Source organism: Trichomycterus rosablanca, chromosome 16, assembly GCF_030014385.1.
Source record: "Trichomycterus rosablanca isolate fTriRos1 chromosome 16, fTriRos1.hap1, whole genome shotgun sequence".
NCBI classification, from domain to species: domain Eukaryota; kingdom Metazoa; phylum Chordata; class Actinopteri; order Siluriformes; family Trichomycteridae; genus Trichomycterus; species Trichomycterus rosablanca.
Window position 1 is genome coordinate 24,686,836 of NC_086003.1, and position 14,697 is coordinate 24,701,532.

The 14,697-nt window shown below is 39.9% G+C and overlaps 1 protein-coding gene across 1 annotated transcript; it reads left to right on the forward strand.

Annotated features, from left to right (window-relative positions):
• The first annotated feature begins 9,750 nt into the window (after positions 1-9,750).
• On the forward strand, positions 9,751-14,055 carry npas4b (neuronal PAS domain protein 4b). The gene is made up of 8 exons (XM_063012159.1): positions 9,751-10,094; positions 10,869-11,029; positions 11,247-11,349; positions 11,449-11,734; positions 11,845-11,954; positions 12,228-12,363; positions 12,461-13,932; positions 14,027-14,055. The coding sequence occupies exons 1-8, from the start codon at positions 9,920-9,922 to the stop codon at positions 14,053-14,055; spliced, it is 2,472 nt and encodes an 823-aa protein (XP_062868229.1). The 5' UTR covers positions 9,751-9,919.
• The last annotated feature ends 642 nt before the right edge of the window (positions 14,056-14,697 follow it).

The window sequence follows — 14,697 nt, forward strand, 5'->3', positions numbered from 1 at the left end:
AGGTATAGAAATAATAATAAGGAATAACAATAATAAGGAATGGTTTATGACAGATTCTAATAACAAGTAGCAGTGTACCAGGGTTCAGCTATTTTACTCACAGCCGTTGCTATTATTGGTATAAACAATCACTGACAGTGGAATGAGTCAATATTGTAATTCTAGTCAGTTTAAACTGTAAGTGCTGTTACTGTGAAATGGAAATATTTAGGAGCTCATTAGCTTAGTTTCAGACAGTTCCAAACTGCCTCAACAAAATCAAACTAAATTAATGCTTTCTGCATTGGACTCTGGTGTTAAGAAAACTCTGCTGGAGTTATGAATGGAATTGGAATTAATTGGTCACCAACTGCAAACAAGGAACACTCAAGCCAAACTTGAGTGTCCAACCCCACTGAATGCCTTTATATGCCATATATACATATACACATAAAGTGTAATATAATCTTTTTTCCACATATCCCAGCCCACATATGGAAGCTGGGGTCAAAGTGCAGGGTCAGCCATTGTATGGCATACCTGGAGCCACAAGGGTCAAGAGCCCAATAGGGGCTGCATGTCAGAGCCAAGATTTGAACCCACAACCTTTCAAGCTCTAAACACTAGGCTACCAACTCAATACTAGGAAGACTGACTCAATACTAAGGCCCAGGGTTTAGTTTGTGATGTTTGAGGTGATTCCAGTAAATGATGTCCATTTCTTGTACATGAAAGATGAGTTATAAGTAATAGACCAGGATGAGCAGTGCTGAAAAGCTGGAGAATATGCTGTTCAAGTGTGAGGCGTGATTCCATGAAACAGCCCAGAGGTTCTTTGTTGTTCTTCTCCTCTGTAATTTCAGTATGGCTCATAAAACAGTATACTAAATGCTCTGCCACTTTATCTTAGCGTTATTGCAGAGATTTCAGCAGCTTCTGTTTTATTTGACTCCTTCCATCTCTCAACAAACTCATTTTGTTACTAAGATACTGCCGTGCTGTTGCCATGGCCACAGGTTCAAGCATCAAATGTTTAATCCAAAAGCAAATCAGAAAACATAGTAGTAAAATAAAGACATTTATACATGAATGCTTGACAGTGAAACAGTGAAAGAAAAAAAAAATTAAAAATTCAGTTTTTATTGCATTTTTTTAATGGTGGCACTAAGTAGCACTGACTGTTGTGTAAAAAAGTGATTGTTGGCAGTCTGATTGCTCTTATTTGTCATATTTTTCTTAAAACATGAAACAAATAGAACACTGTGTAAGAACACATTATTAATTTAAAGAATAAAATTAGTCAGCCACTATGTCCTTGTTGTGAATTTTTTTTTTGGTTCTTTATGTACTATTTCACCAAATTTATTTGGGAAGCCACTGTAGTTTAATTTAATCCAACCTTCATTTTCATTTTTATCAACCTCTGTATCCTTTATACACACCCATTTTCACCAGAAAATGCTGGCCACAAGGCAGGAATACCCTGGACAAGGCTCCAGTCCAAGACAGGGCTTTGGCCACCCCCATCCCCCAGACATAGCCAATCATGTCTGTGTAGACACCCGGCTCACGATAGAGCTGCTGAGATTCAAACCCAGATCTCAGCAGTTGTGGGCTAGTGTAAAAGACCTCTGTAAGACTTGTTTTTATTGAGGGAAATCACACACTTTACTGTCTGGAAATGAGTAAAAAGAACGTGAAATCATCTGTCCATGAGCAAAAGCTGAGATCAAATTTGATTATGCAGCATGATACTGATCCTAAATATAAAATCATGTTTACATCTGAATAGCTAAACATACATAAAAAGGTTTTGAAGTAGCTTAGGCAAAGTCCTAACCTGAGGACCTGAAGACAAGTGCGTCTGATTAACAGCAGTTCTCCAAAGAAGAAATCGATGTGATGTGAACCATTAATATTCAATTATAGAATGATATAGAAGGTTACGTTTAGTCATAATGTTATGTTTTACAAGCATGTTTTATTGAATGATCTAAAATAATTTATTGTGACAAATATGCTATAAAGAGAAAATCAGAAAGGGGGTAGTTACTTTCTTACAGCACCGCGTTTTTATTTCTGATAAGTCAGTACAGTACTGTTATTCAGTTGTCAAGTCCACCTCGTCATCCTATTCACATACACATGGGGCATTTATTTGCACAACATGAACTGTGTAAACTGTGATAAAATATCACAACTCATATGATATGTATAATAAGATTGTGAGCAGCATGCATGGTTCAGCCATGTCCCCGATTTTCTGGTGTCAGTAACATGTGAACTCTTGGTGATTCACCAGCATCTGTTGAGAAGCACCATGTGAATGGTGACATCTGCAGGTGGAGTTTTGGAATTTCATGTCCTTCATGGAAACGTTGCAGAATTCTGCTCATTTCAGTTTTCGGGTTTCAGTCCATTAGACTATAACTACCTGTAAGTACAGTGACTATATGCTTCTCATTTATATGTAACTTGTTTTTGTATTTTGAAGAACTGTTTGCTGTAGGGCGGCAGGGTGGCTCGGTGGGTAGCACTGTCGCCTCACAGCAAGAAGGTCCTGGGTTTGATCCCCAGGTGTGTGGAGTGGAATGTGTGGAGTTTGCATGTTCTCCCCGTGTCTGTGTGAGTTTCCTCCAGGAGCTCCGGTTTCCTCCCACAGTACAAAGACGTGCAAGTGAGGTGAATTGGAGATACAAAATTGTCCATGACTGTGTTTGACATTAAACTTGTGAACTGATTGATCATGTGTAATGAGTAACTACCGTTTCTGTCATGAATGTAATTAAAGTGTGTAAAAATATGGTGTTAAAATCCTAATAAATAAATAAATGTTTTGCTGAATAAGTCAGCAATGCCTCAGCTTACTCTCATAGACAAATGACTTCACATTCTCCACATGAATGGTTTTCACTGTACAGAATGTAAAAACAAATCTTGCATAGTCTGATTTATATTATGAATACAAATTGACCGTAGCTTAGACTAGAGCTTTAGCATTAGCTTTTTTCACTTTCTGAATGATTTGTCATTAAGCTCTTGGAGGAGTTTTAGCAGGCTGGACTGTGCAGATAAATCACTGTTCTAGGTTTCCTTAATGTACAGATAGTGGTGCATCATGTGGTTCTTCATAACCCTTTGTTATGTTTCAACAATTGTGTCCTTAGATTAGGCAGTTGTGATTCTCTTGCTGGCTGTTTTCTGAGAGAATCTCAAGGCTTTGTCTCAGTGGTGATATGCATGATGGATTATTTTGTAAGTAAATTTATTTATGTTGTAACAATGTGTGGTTCTAATCATTTTTAAATTATCCAAAATGATTAAATGTTTGCCACATATACCGTAACCAATGCTATTAGAAGGGGGCACTTACTCTTCTTTAGCTGATTGTAGGTCCTACAGCTGCACTATCTGCAATAACTGCTAACATTAGCAAGCAGTACATGACACTTGTGTGGTCTATTATAACTGTTCATGCTTTAGTATTGTTACTATCATCATTAATCCTTCTCCTGAAATGTAAATCTGATTGTATGTTAGTAGCAGTGCAACTCCTGCAGTTTACGTATGAGTCAGGATTTCGGGTACTGCAGCCCCCTCTGATTTTAGGAGTCATACTCCAGACCCAGGGAGCTTTTACTGTGACAGTGGCATGGCCAGAGCTCATGATGTGTTATGCAGGTTACTCATTTTCTGGGAGCCGATTGCTGCATCAGTCAGCAGCTTAGGGACTCTGTGTCCCGAATTTTTGTTTTCAGCAGATGGCCACACCACCCACGTAATGAAGAGAAACTAATAAAGTCAGGTTAAGGCTCAGGGGTCAGGGTGGCATCTGCAGTTGATGTTTAAAGTATACAGTACATGGACATTTTTGCAACCTTTCTTTTTCTGTATCTATAGAGCGTTTTTTTAATAAGAAGTTGAGTTTAAGATTACTGTTGGTTTTCTAAGGGCTCTTGTGATCTGGAGATCCAGGGTTCGAATCTCAGCAGTGCTCTCAACCAGTTGGGCATATGCATGGACCTGATTGGCTAATGTTTGGGGGTGAGAACAGCCTAACCATTGGGGGCCAAGCTTCTTGTCTTGTCCAAATTAATTGGAAATAGAATGCAAGATGCAAAGGTTCATAATTATATGCTCAGAGAAACAGACAGATGCACTGTACAATAAAATCTTACTCTTACTTGTTACAAAACAGATGCAATATAAGTAATAAGTAAATAAAGAACAGAAATAGAAGAAAAAGAAAATATATATAAAAATACAGTGTACAGTCAGAATGCAAATAAGAACGTGTTAGCAGCTAAATACTCAATTGTCCTTAAATTGTTCTAGTTCAGCTTTATGATTTATTTATGTTGTTTAATGTTCACATCTGTAATCCATTGTCTTGTTGACTGGGGTAATGAATGTAGGGGGTGGGTGTTCAGGGACCACATCACTGATCAGATGTTTGTGTAAATGTCTGTGGAGTATGAGGTTATATGGCAGTTTGAGGGCCTGTTAGTGTAAGGTGTTTAGAGCCCTGATGGCCTTAGTACAATAGTGACAATGACTGAAATTGCGAAGCCTAGCAGGGACACTCTACATACACTACATTAGCAGAAATAATAGTCTCTAAAAAACAGGAAGTCAGATAGGACAAACAGTGACATAAGTGACATGGATGGGAGAAAACATGGACAGATTGCTTGAAAATACTCTCAGAATGGAACAAACGCAGAAACACAATGTGTGACATAAAATGTCATTGGATTGCATGACATGATGCACTGTGCACGCCAATCATGGACCGATCCAGCGTTCGGGGCTAGATCGTTTTCTGAAAACATTATGAACTCAGAAGAAAAGTGTTTTCTGCTGAAAGCTAAAAATAACCTCAACAAGCAGTGAGGAAGGTAGAAAGACAGAACATGTACAAGGTTGCAGGCTGTACGAGCTCTTTGAGCAGAAGGAGGGAGGGTTTGAGCAGAGGAGGCTACAGTGGAGGCGTCTGCAATGCTTACTAAATCGTAGTTTTAAGCTTTCATACCCTCACCAAACACACACAGTGGGCACACACTTTCACACAGATACATTTTCTCTCACATGCCCATGCAGACTGGAGAGGACAGCTTGTTTAGCCTGACCAGCAGACCGAAAGCACATGGGACTCTTGGACTTGACCAGTTTTCTTCAGCTACAGAAACCTGTGTTCAGTTCTCACTTGTTTGTGTGGCATGTGGCATGCATCTGCACGCATTTTTCTGGACGCTCATTTTAATTCCTGTTAATTTTCCAAAAACATACCAGTAAATGGATTGACTACTTTAAAGTGTAAAGGTGTGTCATGTGTTCATGCCCTGTGGTGGGTTGCATTGGATCAAAAACAAGGTTGGCTAAAATGAATGAATGTACAACACAGTTTATGGCCAAAAGTATGGTAACATACCAGAGCAAGGTCGATAAACACATGGTTTGATCAGTTGGTGTAAAGAAATACCAGTGACTTAAACAAAGCCCTGATCATTGGGATGAATTGGCACCTCAGTGAAAATCAGCGTCTGTATTTACAAATGCAATTTTAAATAAATCAGCACAGATTCCAACAGACATGTAGGAATCAATATGCAGTATTTACATTTGCGGCATTTAGCAGATGCTTTTATCAAAAGCAACTTACAATTGTGATGGAATACAATACAAGCAATTAGAGGCCCTGGGCTCACTGGCCCAACAGTGGCAACTTGGCAGTGGTGGGGCTTGAACCGGCAACCTTCTGATTACTAGTCCAGCACCTTAACCACTGAGCTGCCACTTGTAAGTGACCAATACAGACACTTTTATATAAAGTGGCTTACAGTTGTGATCAAATACAGTGTAAATAAATAACAGTTAAGGGTGTTGCTTAGGGGCAAACAGTGCCAACGTGGTGGTGGGGCTTCAATCAACAACAGTTTGATCTATCATCCAGCACCTTAACCACTGTACTATCACTGCTCTGATTAATGACTTTAGATGTCTGTCATAGGATGGCACTTTTTCAACTAATGTATAAAATTTATTTTTTACTAGAGCTGCCCAGGCAGCACGGTGGCTCGAAGGGTATCATTGTTGCCTCACAGCAAAAAGGTCCTGGATTCAGTTGCCAGGTGGAGCAATCCAGGTTCACTAGTGGTGCGGAGTTTGTTTGTTCTCCCCGTGAGTGTCTGACATTGAACTTATGAATCATGTGTAACCTAAACAAACCAACTGCTGCTTTATTGGATCTACAGAAGTAACAAGAGCTTAGCAGCAAAGCAACGTATTAAAGTTTACAGAACATAAACACTGTGGTCCATTAGAAATATTTTGCCAAGTTAGACGATTGTCATATGACTCATCAAACACACCTGAGATGAATTGGAATGCAAGCAGGCCTTATCTGGAAACCTCAGTGGCAGAGCATACTAATTCTTATTTGGCTAAATAGAACCAAATATCCACAGACATATCCTAGTGAAAAGCATGAGAAGGTTTTGCTTCATGTATTGGGTTTTTATGACATAGCAGCCACACACAGGTCTGAAATCACCATGCATAATGCCAAGTATCAGACTGAGTGGTGTAAAGCACACTGCTAGCCAAACACATTGTCTGGACTGAGTAATTATAGTCTGATGATCAACTTTGGGTTTGGCAAATACCACCTGCCTAAATGCACAGTGCCAGCTGCAAAGTGTGGTGGAGAATGTATGATGGTCTTTGGCTATTTTTAAAGATTTAAGCTGGTGCTTCTTAGTTTGAGATAAAACACATATTAATGATAAACTTGCATACAATTTAGTACAATGTATACAGTTTTATTTAAACATATGTGTCCTTTCAGGTTACTGACAACAGTACAGCAATCCTTCAAAGCTCATAAAGAAATAATTTGCTGAATTTAGTGGAAAATAATTTGAGCCACAGAATGGCCTTTACAGAACCTTATTCTAAATGTTATTCAGCAAGTGACATGTATTGGAATACCCACAGCAATCAAGGCTTTATCATCCAAAGTTAGTTCCACACTTACATGAAGTCTCTCGAAATCTGGTGCAAAATCGTCTCAGAATAATAAAGGCAGTTCTAGTAGCAATCAGGAACCAACTTAAAGGTTGATCATGTGCATGGTTCTAGATGGCATGTTTAAGTGTTTAAAAACATTGCACTATATTGTGCATACAACAAACAAAGCACTAAAAATAGTAATGTTGGTAATTGTCAAGCCAACTGGCGTCCAAATACAAAACCACACATTCGAGTGGGAGAGTTGCCAAGCAACCGATTATCTTTCTTTTAAGGAACTAAGCGAGGGCCTTGATTCTCCTACTTTAAAAATATACGGGAACAAAATGAAAGCGAAGATAGGAAAGAGGACAAGTGTCCTTCATCTAGTGTGCATGTCTCTTGGGTTTTGTAAGAAATCATTTACCTCATCTCACATTCACTTAAATGAAGCAGTGAGTTCGACAATGTGCTTCATGGGTATGAATGTGCAGCGGATTGCAGTTATATATAAACATGTGAGCTTTTCAGTTCAAGACCGTCTCACACTATCTATACAAATACAGTCCTGCATAACACAACCTTTACTTGTTCCTTCTACATAACCTTCAAATTCACAGGATGAATATGGACTTCAAAAACCTCCACTGTTTTGTAAAAGTTTTCAACTAAATTTTGGAACGACAGAGATTTGCTTTTAAGTAGTTACAGGAGCATTAGTGAGGCTGGGCAGTTTGAATTTAACATTTTGGGACAGTGCTAGCCTAGTGGGATGAGGTTTGTGTGATCAATAGGACGATTGACAGTTCTAATCCCGACTGTTGGGCCCTTAAGCAAGGTCCTTAACTCTCAAAGCTCCAGGTATGCGGTACAATGCCTGATGCTGCATTCTGATCTCAGCTTCCAAACATGCTTGGATATGAAGAAAAATAATTTTACCGTACTGTACATGTGTCTTCTTCTTCTTTCAACTGCTCCTGTTAGGGGTTGCCACAGCAGATCTTTTGTCTCCATCTTGTTTTGTCCTGAACATCCTCCCTTGTCACACCAACCACCTGCATGCCCTTCCTCACGGCATCCATAAAACTCCTCTTTGGCCTTCCTCTCCTGCTCCAGCTAGGTGACTCCATCCTCAGCACCCTTTTCCTAATTAAACTCTCATCCCTTCTCTGTGATTCTGTGATTTTTAGATCATCTGGTAAATCTTTTCAAATGACTGCTGGCCTCTTTCTTACTTTTTTTGTTAATGTACTCTGTAAAATCTAGTAAAATGTTTGGAGCTGAGTGGACTGATAGGAATGTTTAAGGTGTTTGCTGTGGCTCTAAAACCTATTTCCATCCCAAGTGTTGGTTAATAGGTTTGTCCCTGCAAACTTTAAAAAAAACCTTATTAGTCTTTACCATGACTGTTACTTATTGTTACTTGTTCCCATTTTAAACAGACTTGTCAGCTTTGGTTGGTGTTTGTCTACCACCTTACTATGAGCACGCTTTAATCATGACCTTTGCTAATTAGTGGTTAATAAATGCAGCAGGCTGCAGCTGTTCATATTTTGTGTGGGGGGATACAATCGTGAGATTAAATGGGTTATTTTTCTATTTAATAGTCGTGGTTTACTATTTATTCTGTGTAAGTCTGTGTTTTTTTGAGTTATGGGTAGACACGGCGGCTGTAACATCGTGAGTCGACAGCCTCCTACCAGCATCACTACCTCTGTGCTAAACCACAGCATCAGATGAAGTATATTTTTGTTGTTCACATTATTTTTCCGGGTGGCACGGTGGTTCAGAGGGTAGCACTGTCACCCCACACCAAGAAGATCCGAGGTTTGATAGTGACAGTTAGACAGTGAATAAATGTATGAATTAAAAACATTTTTATCCACACTGGATTCGGCTGCATGATGCTTCAGGTGGCAAGACGTGACCCACCTAAGCACAGTTAAAGCAATCTGCACCTTAGAGGGTTTATTTATATTTACGTGTGGTAAATGGGAGGATTACGGATGGTGATTGACTTTAGCCTGACATCTTAAATGATTTTAGCATTATGTAATTAATAGTATCTGGTAAAATGAAAACATTGTAAGGAAATAGGGGTACACCTGGTCTTTGCCTCATATTTGTTGACTGTTATATGAGCATGCAAAGTGCTCATTGAACCTAATGATTTTTACTATGACTGCCATACAATTAACACAACAAAGTTAATAGTATACATTATATTTTACTTTTAGAAAAAATTTAATCTTAAAAAGATTATTTTGAGCATTTTAAACTCTTAAAAAATATTGTCTTTTATCTTTTATATGTGTAAATTATTAGTTAAGAACTAAATTCTTGTTTAAACTCTACGTCAATGGAAAATTAAGCCCCAAAATGTAAGTTCATGGATGGTGTAGCCCTTCGATGTTCCCCCATATATAGTTTTAAGTCCACCGTACTGACAAACTCCACATTTATACTATAAGGAAGCGTCGAGTTAAACTGAAGTGCTGCCACCAATCCTCTCATTATATAAACCCTGACAAAGTCTCCGCCTCATGCGGACTTAGATTTATCCAAATCGGGCTGTGTGCGTTGAATGGGGTTCCCATCTCCCTCCTACGTCATCATCAGGGGGTGAAGGAAGAAGAAGGAAGAGGTGTATGGGAACATGATTCTAATGTGCGAGTCCACGCCCTCTTCACCAAGCTCTGTCTCTATATAAAGGACTTCGATGCTCTTATTTCTAGCAGAATCCGCATCCCAGCCAAGAGAAACCGACCCAGTCTGCAGAGAAGCGCAAATATTCAGCAAGGACAAATGCTACTGTCTTAAACTAGATAAACTGATCTTTATCCAACCGGTCTCACACCAGTCGCCCCAATGATTAAATAGAACCAGTAACAGGTGCGTCCCTAAACCTGACTGATTACTAGTCGCAGCAGAAATGTACCGCTCCACTAAAGGCGCGTCTAAAGCGCGGAGAGATCAGATCAACTCCGAGATCCGCAACCTGAAGGACCTGCTGCCCATCAGCGAGGCGGACAAAGCTCGACTTTCTTACCTGCACATCATGTCCCTAGCCTGCATGTACACGAGAAAATCAATCTTCTTCTCTCAAGGTAGGAAAAGTTTGTTTTTAATGAATTTGCTTTAGCTGAAGTTTATATTTTACATTTTGCATCTGCATTACAACTAGTGACACGGAATAATGAGCAACGGGAATCATTTAAATATTTATAGATTTCGAGATTATTTTAAGTCAAGGATCAAATACAAAAATAATTAAACATGAAACATTTACAATATTTCTTTAAAAAAAAAAAAAAAAAAAAGTTTTTGTTGTGACACTTAATGGCAAAACGTTTTATTGGTTATTCAATAGGTTAATGAAGACAGTTATATTTTTAAAATATTTTAGGTTTAATAAATCTCCACCAAACCTTAAAGCTTAACCCATTTTATTTCCAAACAGAATAGCTTTAACCATCTAATTATTATTGCTGGAGTTTAGCAAAAGTTGCTGTCCATGGTGCTAATGGGTACAGTTCTGCCCTCCTGCTTTTGAAAAAGTCTGTTTACATATTAATTAATTAGTAATTTATAAATCAATTAATTAATTTGGTATTTGCACAGCGTTTAGAAATAAAGACAATAACACTGCCTAATCACTATGACTTTAAATGAAATGTCCTGAGAGACACACAGCAGTAAAGTAACACAAACATAACCTTTTTGAGACCTGAGAGGGAACAACCGTGATCCAAACTATTAACTAGTTCAGACATTATACTACAATGCCATTTCAGGTTTAGGCTCTATTGTTTTTCCACCAACACAAACATAGCACCATAGTCGTACTGATGGTCAATACTAACCTACATTCCTTTCTGCAGATGTAACGGCAGCACGGCAGGATGCAAGCGCCATTTTCATGGGTCTGACGGACCTTCCGGAGCTTGTGCACACCCTGCCAGGGTTTCTCCTCTTACTGACCAGTGAGGGCAAACTCATCTACCTGTCTGACAATGTCAGTGAACACCTTGGCCACCCCATGGTGAGACTCGTAATGAACTACCCTTAAAACTTTGTTTTTGTTAAAATACCAGCTTAGTCCCTTTTATTAGAAAAAAATAAGAATTACCAAGAAAACGTAATATAACCACCCCAGAGTCTTGCAAATGAACTTTTAAAAGAATAACCAGGTTATAATTGTGCATGCAAAGCAGAAAACTACAGCAATACCTACTGCAAATCTTTCTGGATGTTTCTAGGTGGATCTTTTGGCTCAGAGTGACAGTGTATATGACATCATTGATCCAGCTGACCACTTTGTCATGAGGAACAATCTTTTGTCAGTGACCACACCTGACACAGGTATTGATTGTTGCATTCACTTTCTCAGTGTCTCGAATGTGTAAATACATTCCATAAGGCTAATACTCAATATCAACTCAATACCCCTTTCTCCTCTAGAGCGTCTCTTTCGCTGTCGGTTTAACACCTCAAAGTTTGCCAGAAGACAGGGCTCTGGGAACAAAGTGACTCTAGTTCGAGCCCGCTGCCTCCCAACCCCTTTCCATGCTTCATCCTACTGGTCCTCCAATGCAGTGTGGGTGTGTTTCTGTTCATCCCTGGAGCTATCAAACCTAGCCAGCACCACCAACCCGCTTCCGACTCCACCAGCTGAGCAGATCTTTCAGCTGACTTCTTTCCAGTCCCAGCATGGTCGAGACATGAGGATACACGCCGCTCAAGAAAGGTAGGTTAAATAGTACAGGGTTTTAAATAATACATACACTGCTGTCTAAAAACACCAAAATCAAGGCAAATTAAAGTGTGACGAATTATTTACATGTTGTTTTCCGACAGTGTGAGTGTGTATCTGGGGTATGATGTGGAGACACTGCGCTCTCGCTCCTGGTACAGCCTACTACATCCTCGAGACCTCTCCCATGCCTCAGCACAACACTGCACCCTGTGTAAGTTTAGTATATCCATACCAGTGCATAGATAGCAATTTAAAGGTACACTACAGTCTACATTTGTTAGAAAGTACATTGGCAGTGCCCTTAAACATAAGATTTCAACACCTTTAACGTGCATCTTGCATCTTGTGAAGTAAATATATTGTGCCCCGGGTATGTAAATGGACCTTATGTAAATCTTAATTGAAGCTAATAAAGGGGAACTAAAGAAGATACAAAGGTCAAAGATGTTATAAGAGGTAAAAACGAAACTGTGTTTCCCTTCAGTACGTGAAAGCATGGAGAGGCAGGTTGAGATGGTGGTTCAGGTGGAAACAGCTGACCACTCATGGGTTTGGCTTTACATGGTTCTTCAGCTTCAGACTGGAGAACATCCCATCACCTGCCAGAGCTACGTCATAAGGTACTTCACAGTCCACTTATCCGCCCATATTAATATGGAAATTAGGCATTGTGGGAGCATGTAAAACACTGACATTGTGTGTTCTTTTGTCCTGCAGTGAGTCTGAAGCATGGTCTGTGCGTCAGCAAATCAACTCCGAACATAACCAGCTAACTCTCCTGTACCAGGAGGGTCTGGCTCAACAGTTCTCTCCTTTATCCAGTCCAGACCAGGTTTTCACACCAAGCAGCAGTGGCCTGTCTGCCCAGTCCTTCGACTTTAGCTTCACAGCCTCTGGCCACAGCTCCTCTGAGGAACTGCCCAGTACCTCTACCCAGTCTAACCAGCCTTTAGAACCCTGTCCTAATTTTGCTATAGATGAAGACTTCTCCCAATTACATGGAAGCCAGCAAATGTGGTTACCAGAAGCCAGAAGGTTCTCCAAAGACATATCCCCTCCCTCTAACATGCCAAATGTTTGCACAGTTAGCCAAATCCCTGTTTCATCACCATCTCACCCATGTCTTGGTATGTCCAGACCACACAGCATGGAGTTGCTTTGCACTCCACCCTACACTCCAAGAATTGGAGGAGGCTGCTTCATGTTTGGTGAGGAGGTCTTTAAATCAGACTCCACCAGCTCAATCAGTGGCCTAAGTCAAACAATACAAGCTAATCACCTAGCATCCTTGGCAGCAGGTGTTGGGCTGAAACAATCCTGCCACAGACTTTTAAACGACAACCTTCCTCCTACCCCAGATTCGCCAGTCAGTGATGAATGTGTCTTAATGGCTTTACCAGAGATCAGTGGACCTTTGTATGTAGATACATACGTACGCCCAGTCCATCATGGTCCACCTGAATGCCTTCTCACCCCAGAGGCTTCCCCCACTGAACACCCATGTTCAGGTTTCTTCCCCCAACAAGCTAAGCACGACAAAGAGAAACTGGAGATCTCGCTGTTGGCTCAGTATCTTAGTTCCATCACTGAGGGGTTCTTAAAAGATCACCCATCGCTGACACATCTTTCCTCCCCTGTGTCTTCTCTAGAGCCCTTATCAGCCCAAAAATCAGTGCCACACTTATGTGAATTTTCACCCACCGTGTGTTTTGAGAAAGCTTGCTCATCCCTGGGTCAAGACCAATTATCTTTATTGCAAGAAGAACTTGCTTTGCCTGTCATGCCAATGTCCTGCTCTTCCTCCTCATCTTCTCCTCCTCACTCCTCTATTTATCATCCTCCTCCTCCTTACCAACAGGAGGAGGCTCTAGTTGGTGTACAGCACCTTTGTAGCGTCCAGTCGACGCACTCTAACAATATGTTGATGGAGTCAGGGGTGAACAGTAATCAAGCTCCTGTGGAGAGTGCCATGGATGAGGAAATCTTACCTCTCCCAGCCCTGCAGGAAATGACCCCTGCTCCAGCGCATAATGCCCTCAGTCCTGGTCCACCCTGTACACAGTTCCTTCTGGAGGAATTGGTCGATATGGACCCCATGTTCGAGGCAGCCACCTCGATTAGTCCTGCCTTGAGGCAACAACCTGAGTTGTATCAACTCACCTTTGAAGACTCGCCGCAACACTATCAAGGTATGAGTTTCATTCACTTATTAAAGTGCAAATCTATAGTTTTCTATATTGAGTTTTATTATTCTAACCTGTTTCTTCTTATTTTGTCTTTCAGATGGAACCGGCGATCATGTTTTGAAATAAGTCTGTGACTTAATCGATAGTATGGCATATTGTCAGAATTTTTAACTTCTCAGATTTTTTAAACTACACTGAAAATGAAAAGATATATATATTCATTTTGTGTTTAAACTATGACAGAATGAGTCACATGAGTGAAATTGTATTCATGGACTGTCATTTTAAGGAAAAAAATACTTAAAAGTATTCAAGTAATGGCAATTTTACAAAGTGCCATTGGTATTCACTTATAGTGAAGACTGGGTCTTACACAGGGTTGGGTAGAAAATGTATTGATGCCCAAATACTGAATACATGGTCTTAATGTGGTCAGTAGGTTGTAAACATAAAATATGAAAATACATTTTCAGACCATTTATCTACACCAATGTGTCAACAAACTTGAACCACTGTAGTTGTCTAGATAAATGTATTCATTTATCTATAATAACTGTGTGTCAGGGGCTACTCAAAAAAAGCATTGGCCGTAAGACAGGACACACCCTGGACAGGACACATCTATTCACTTTATTTACCCAATCCACTGCCCAACCCTGTATTTACAAATGATTTATACTGATTGTATTGGTTCTATGAGTCTATAGTAAAGTAGAGGAGTGATTCCTGAATTGTTAATATTTATAATATATAATTGTTTACAAAAAT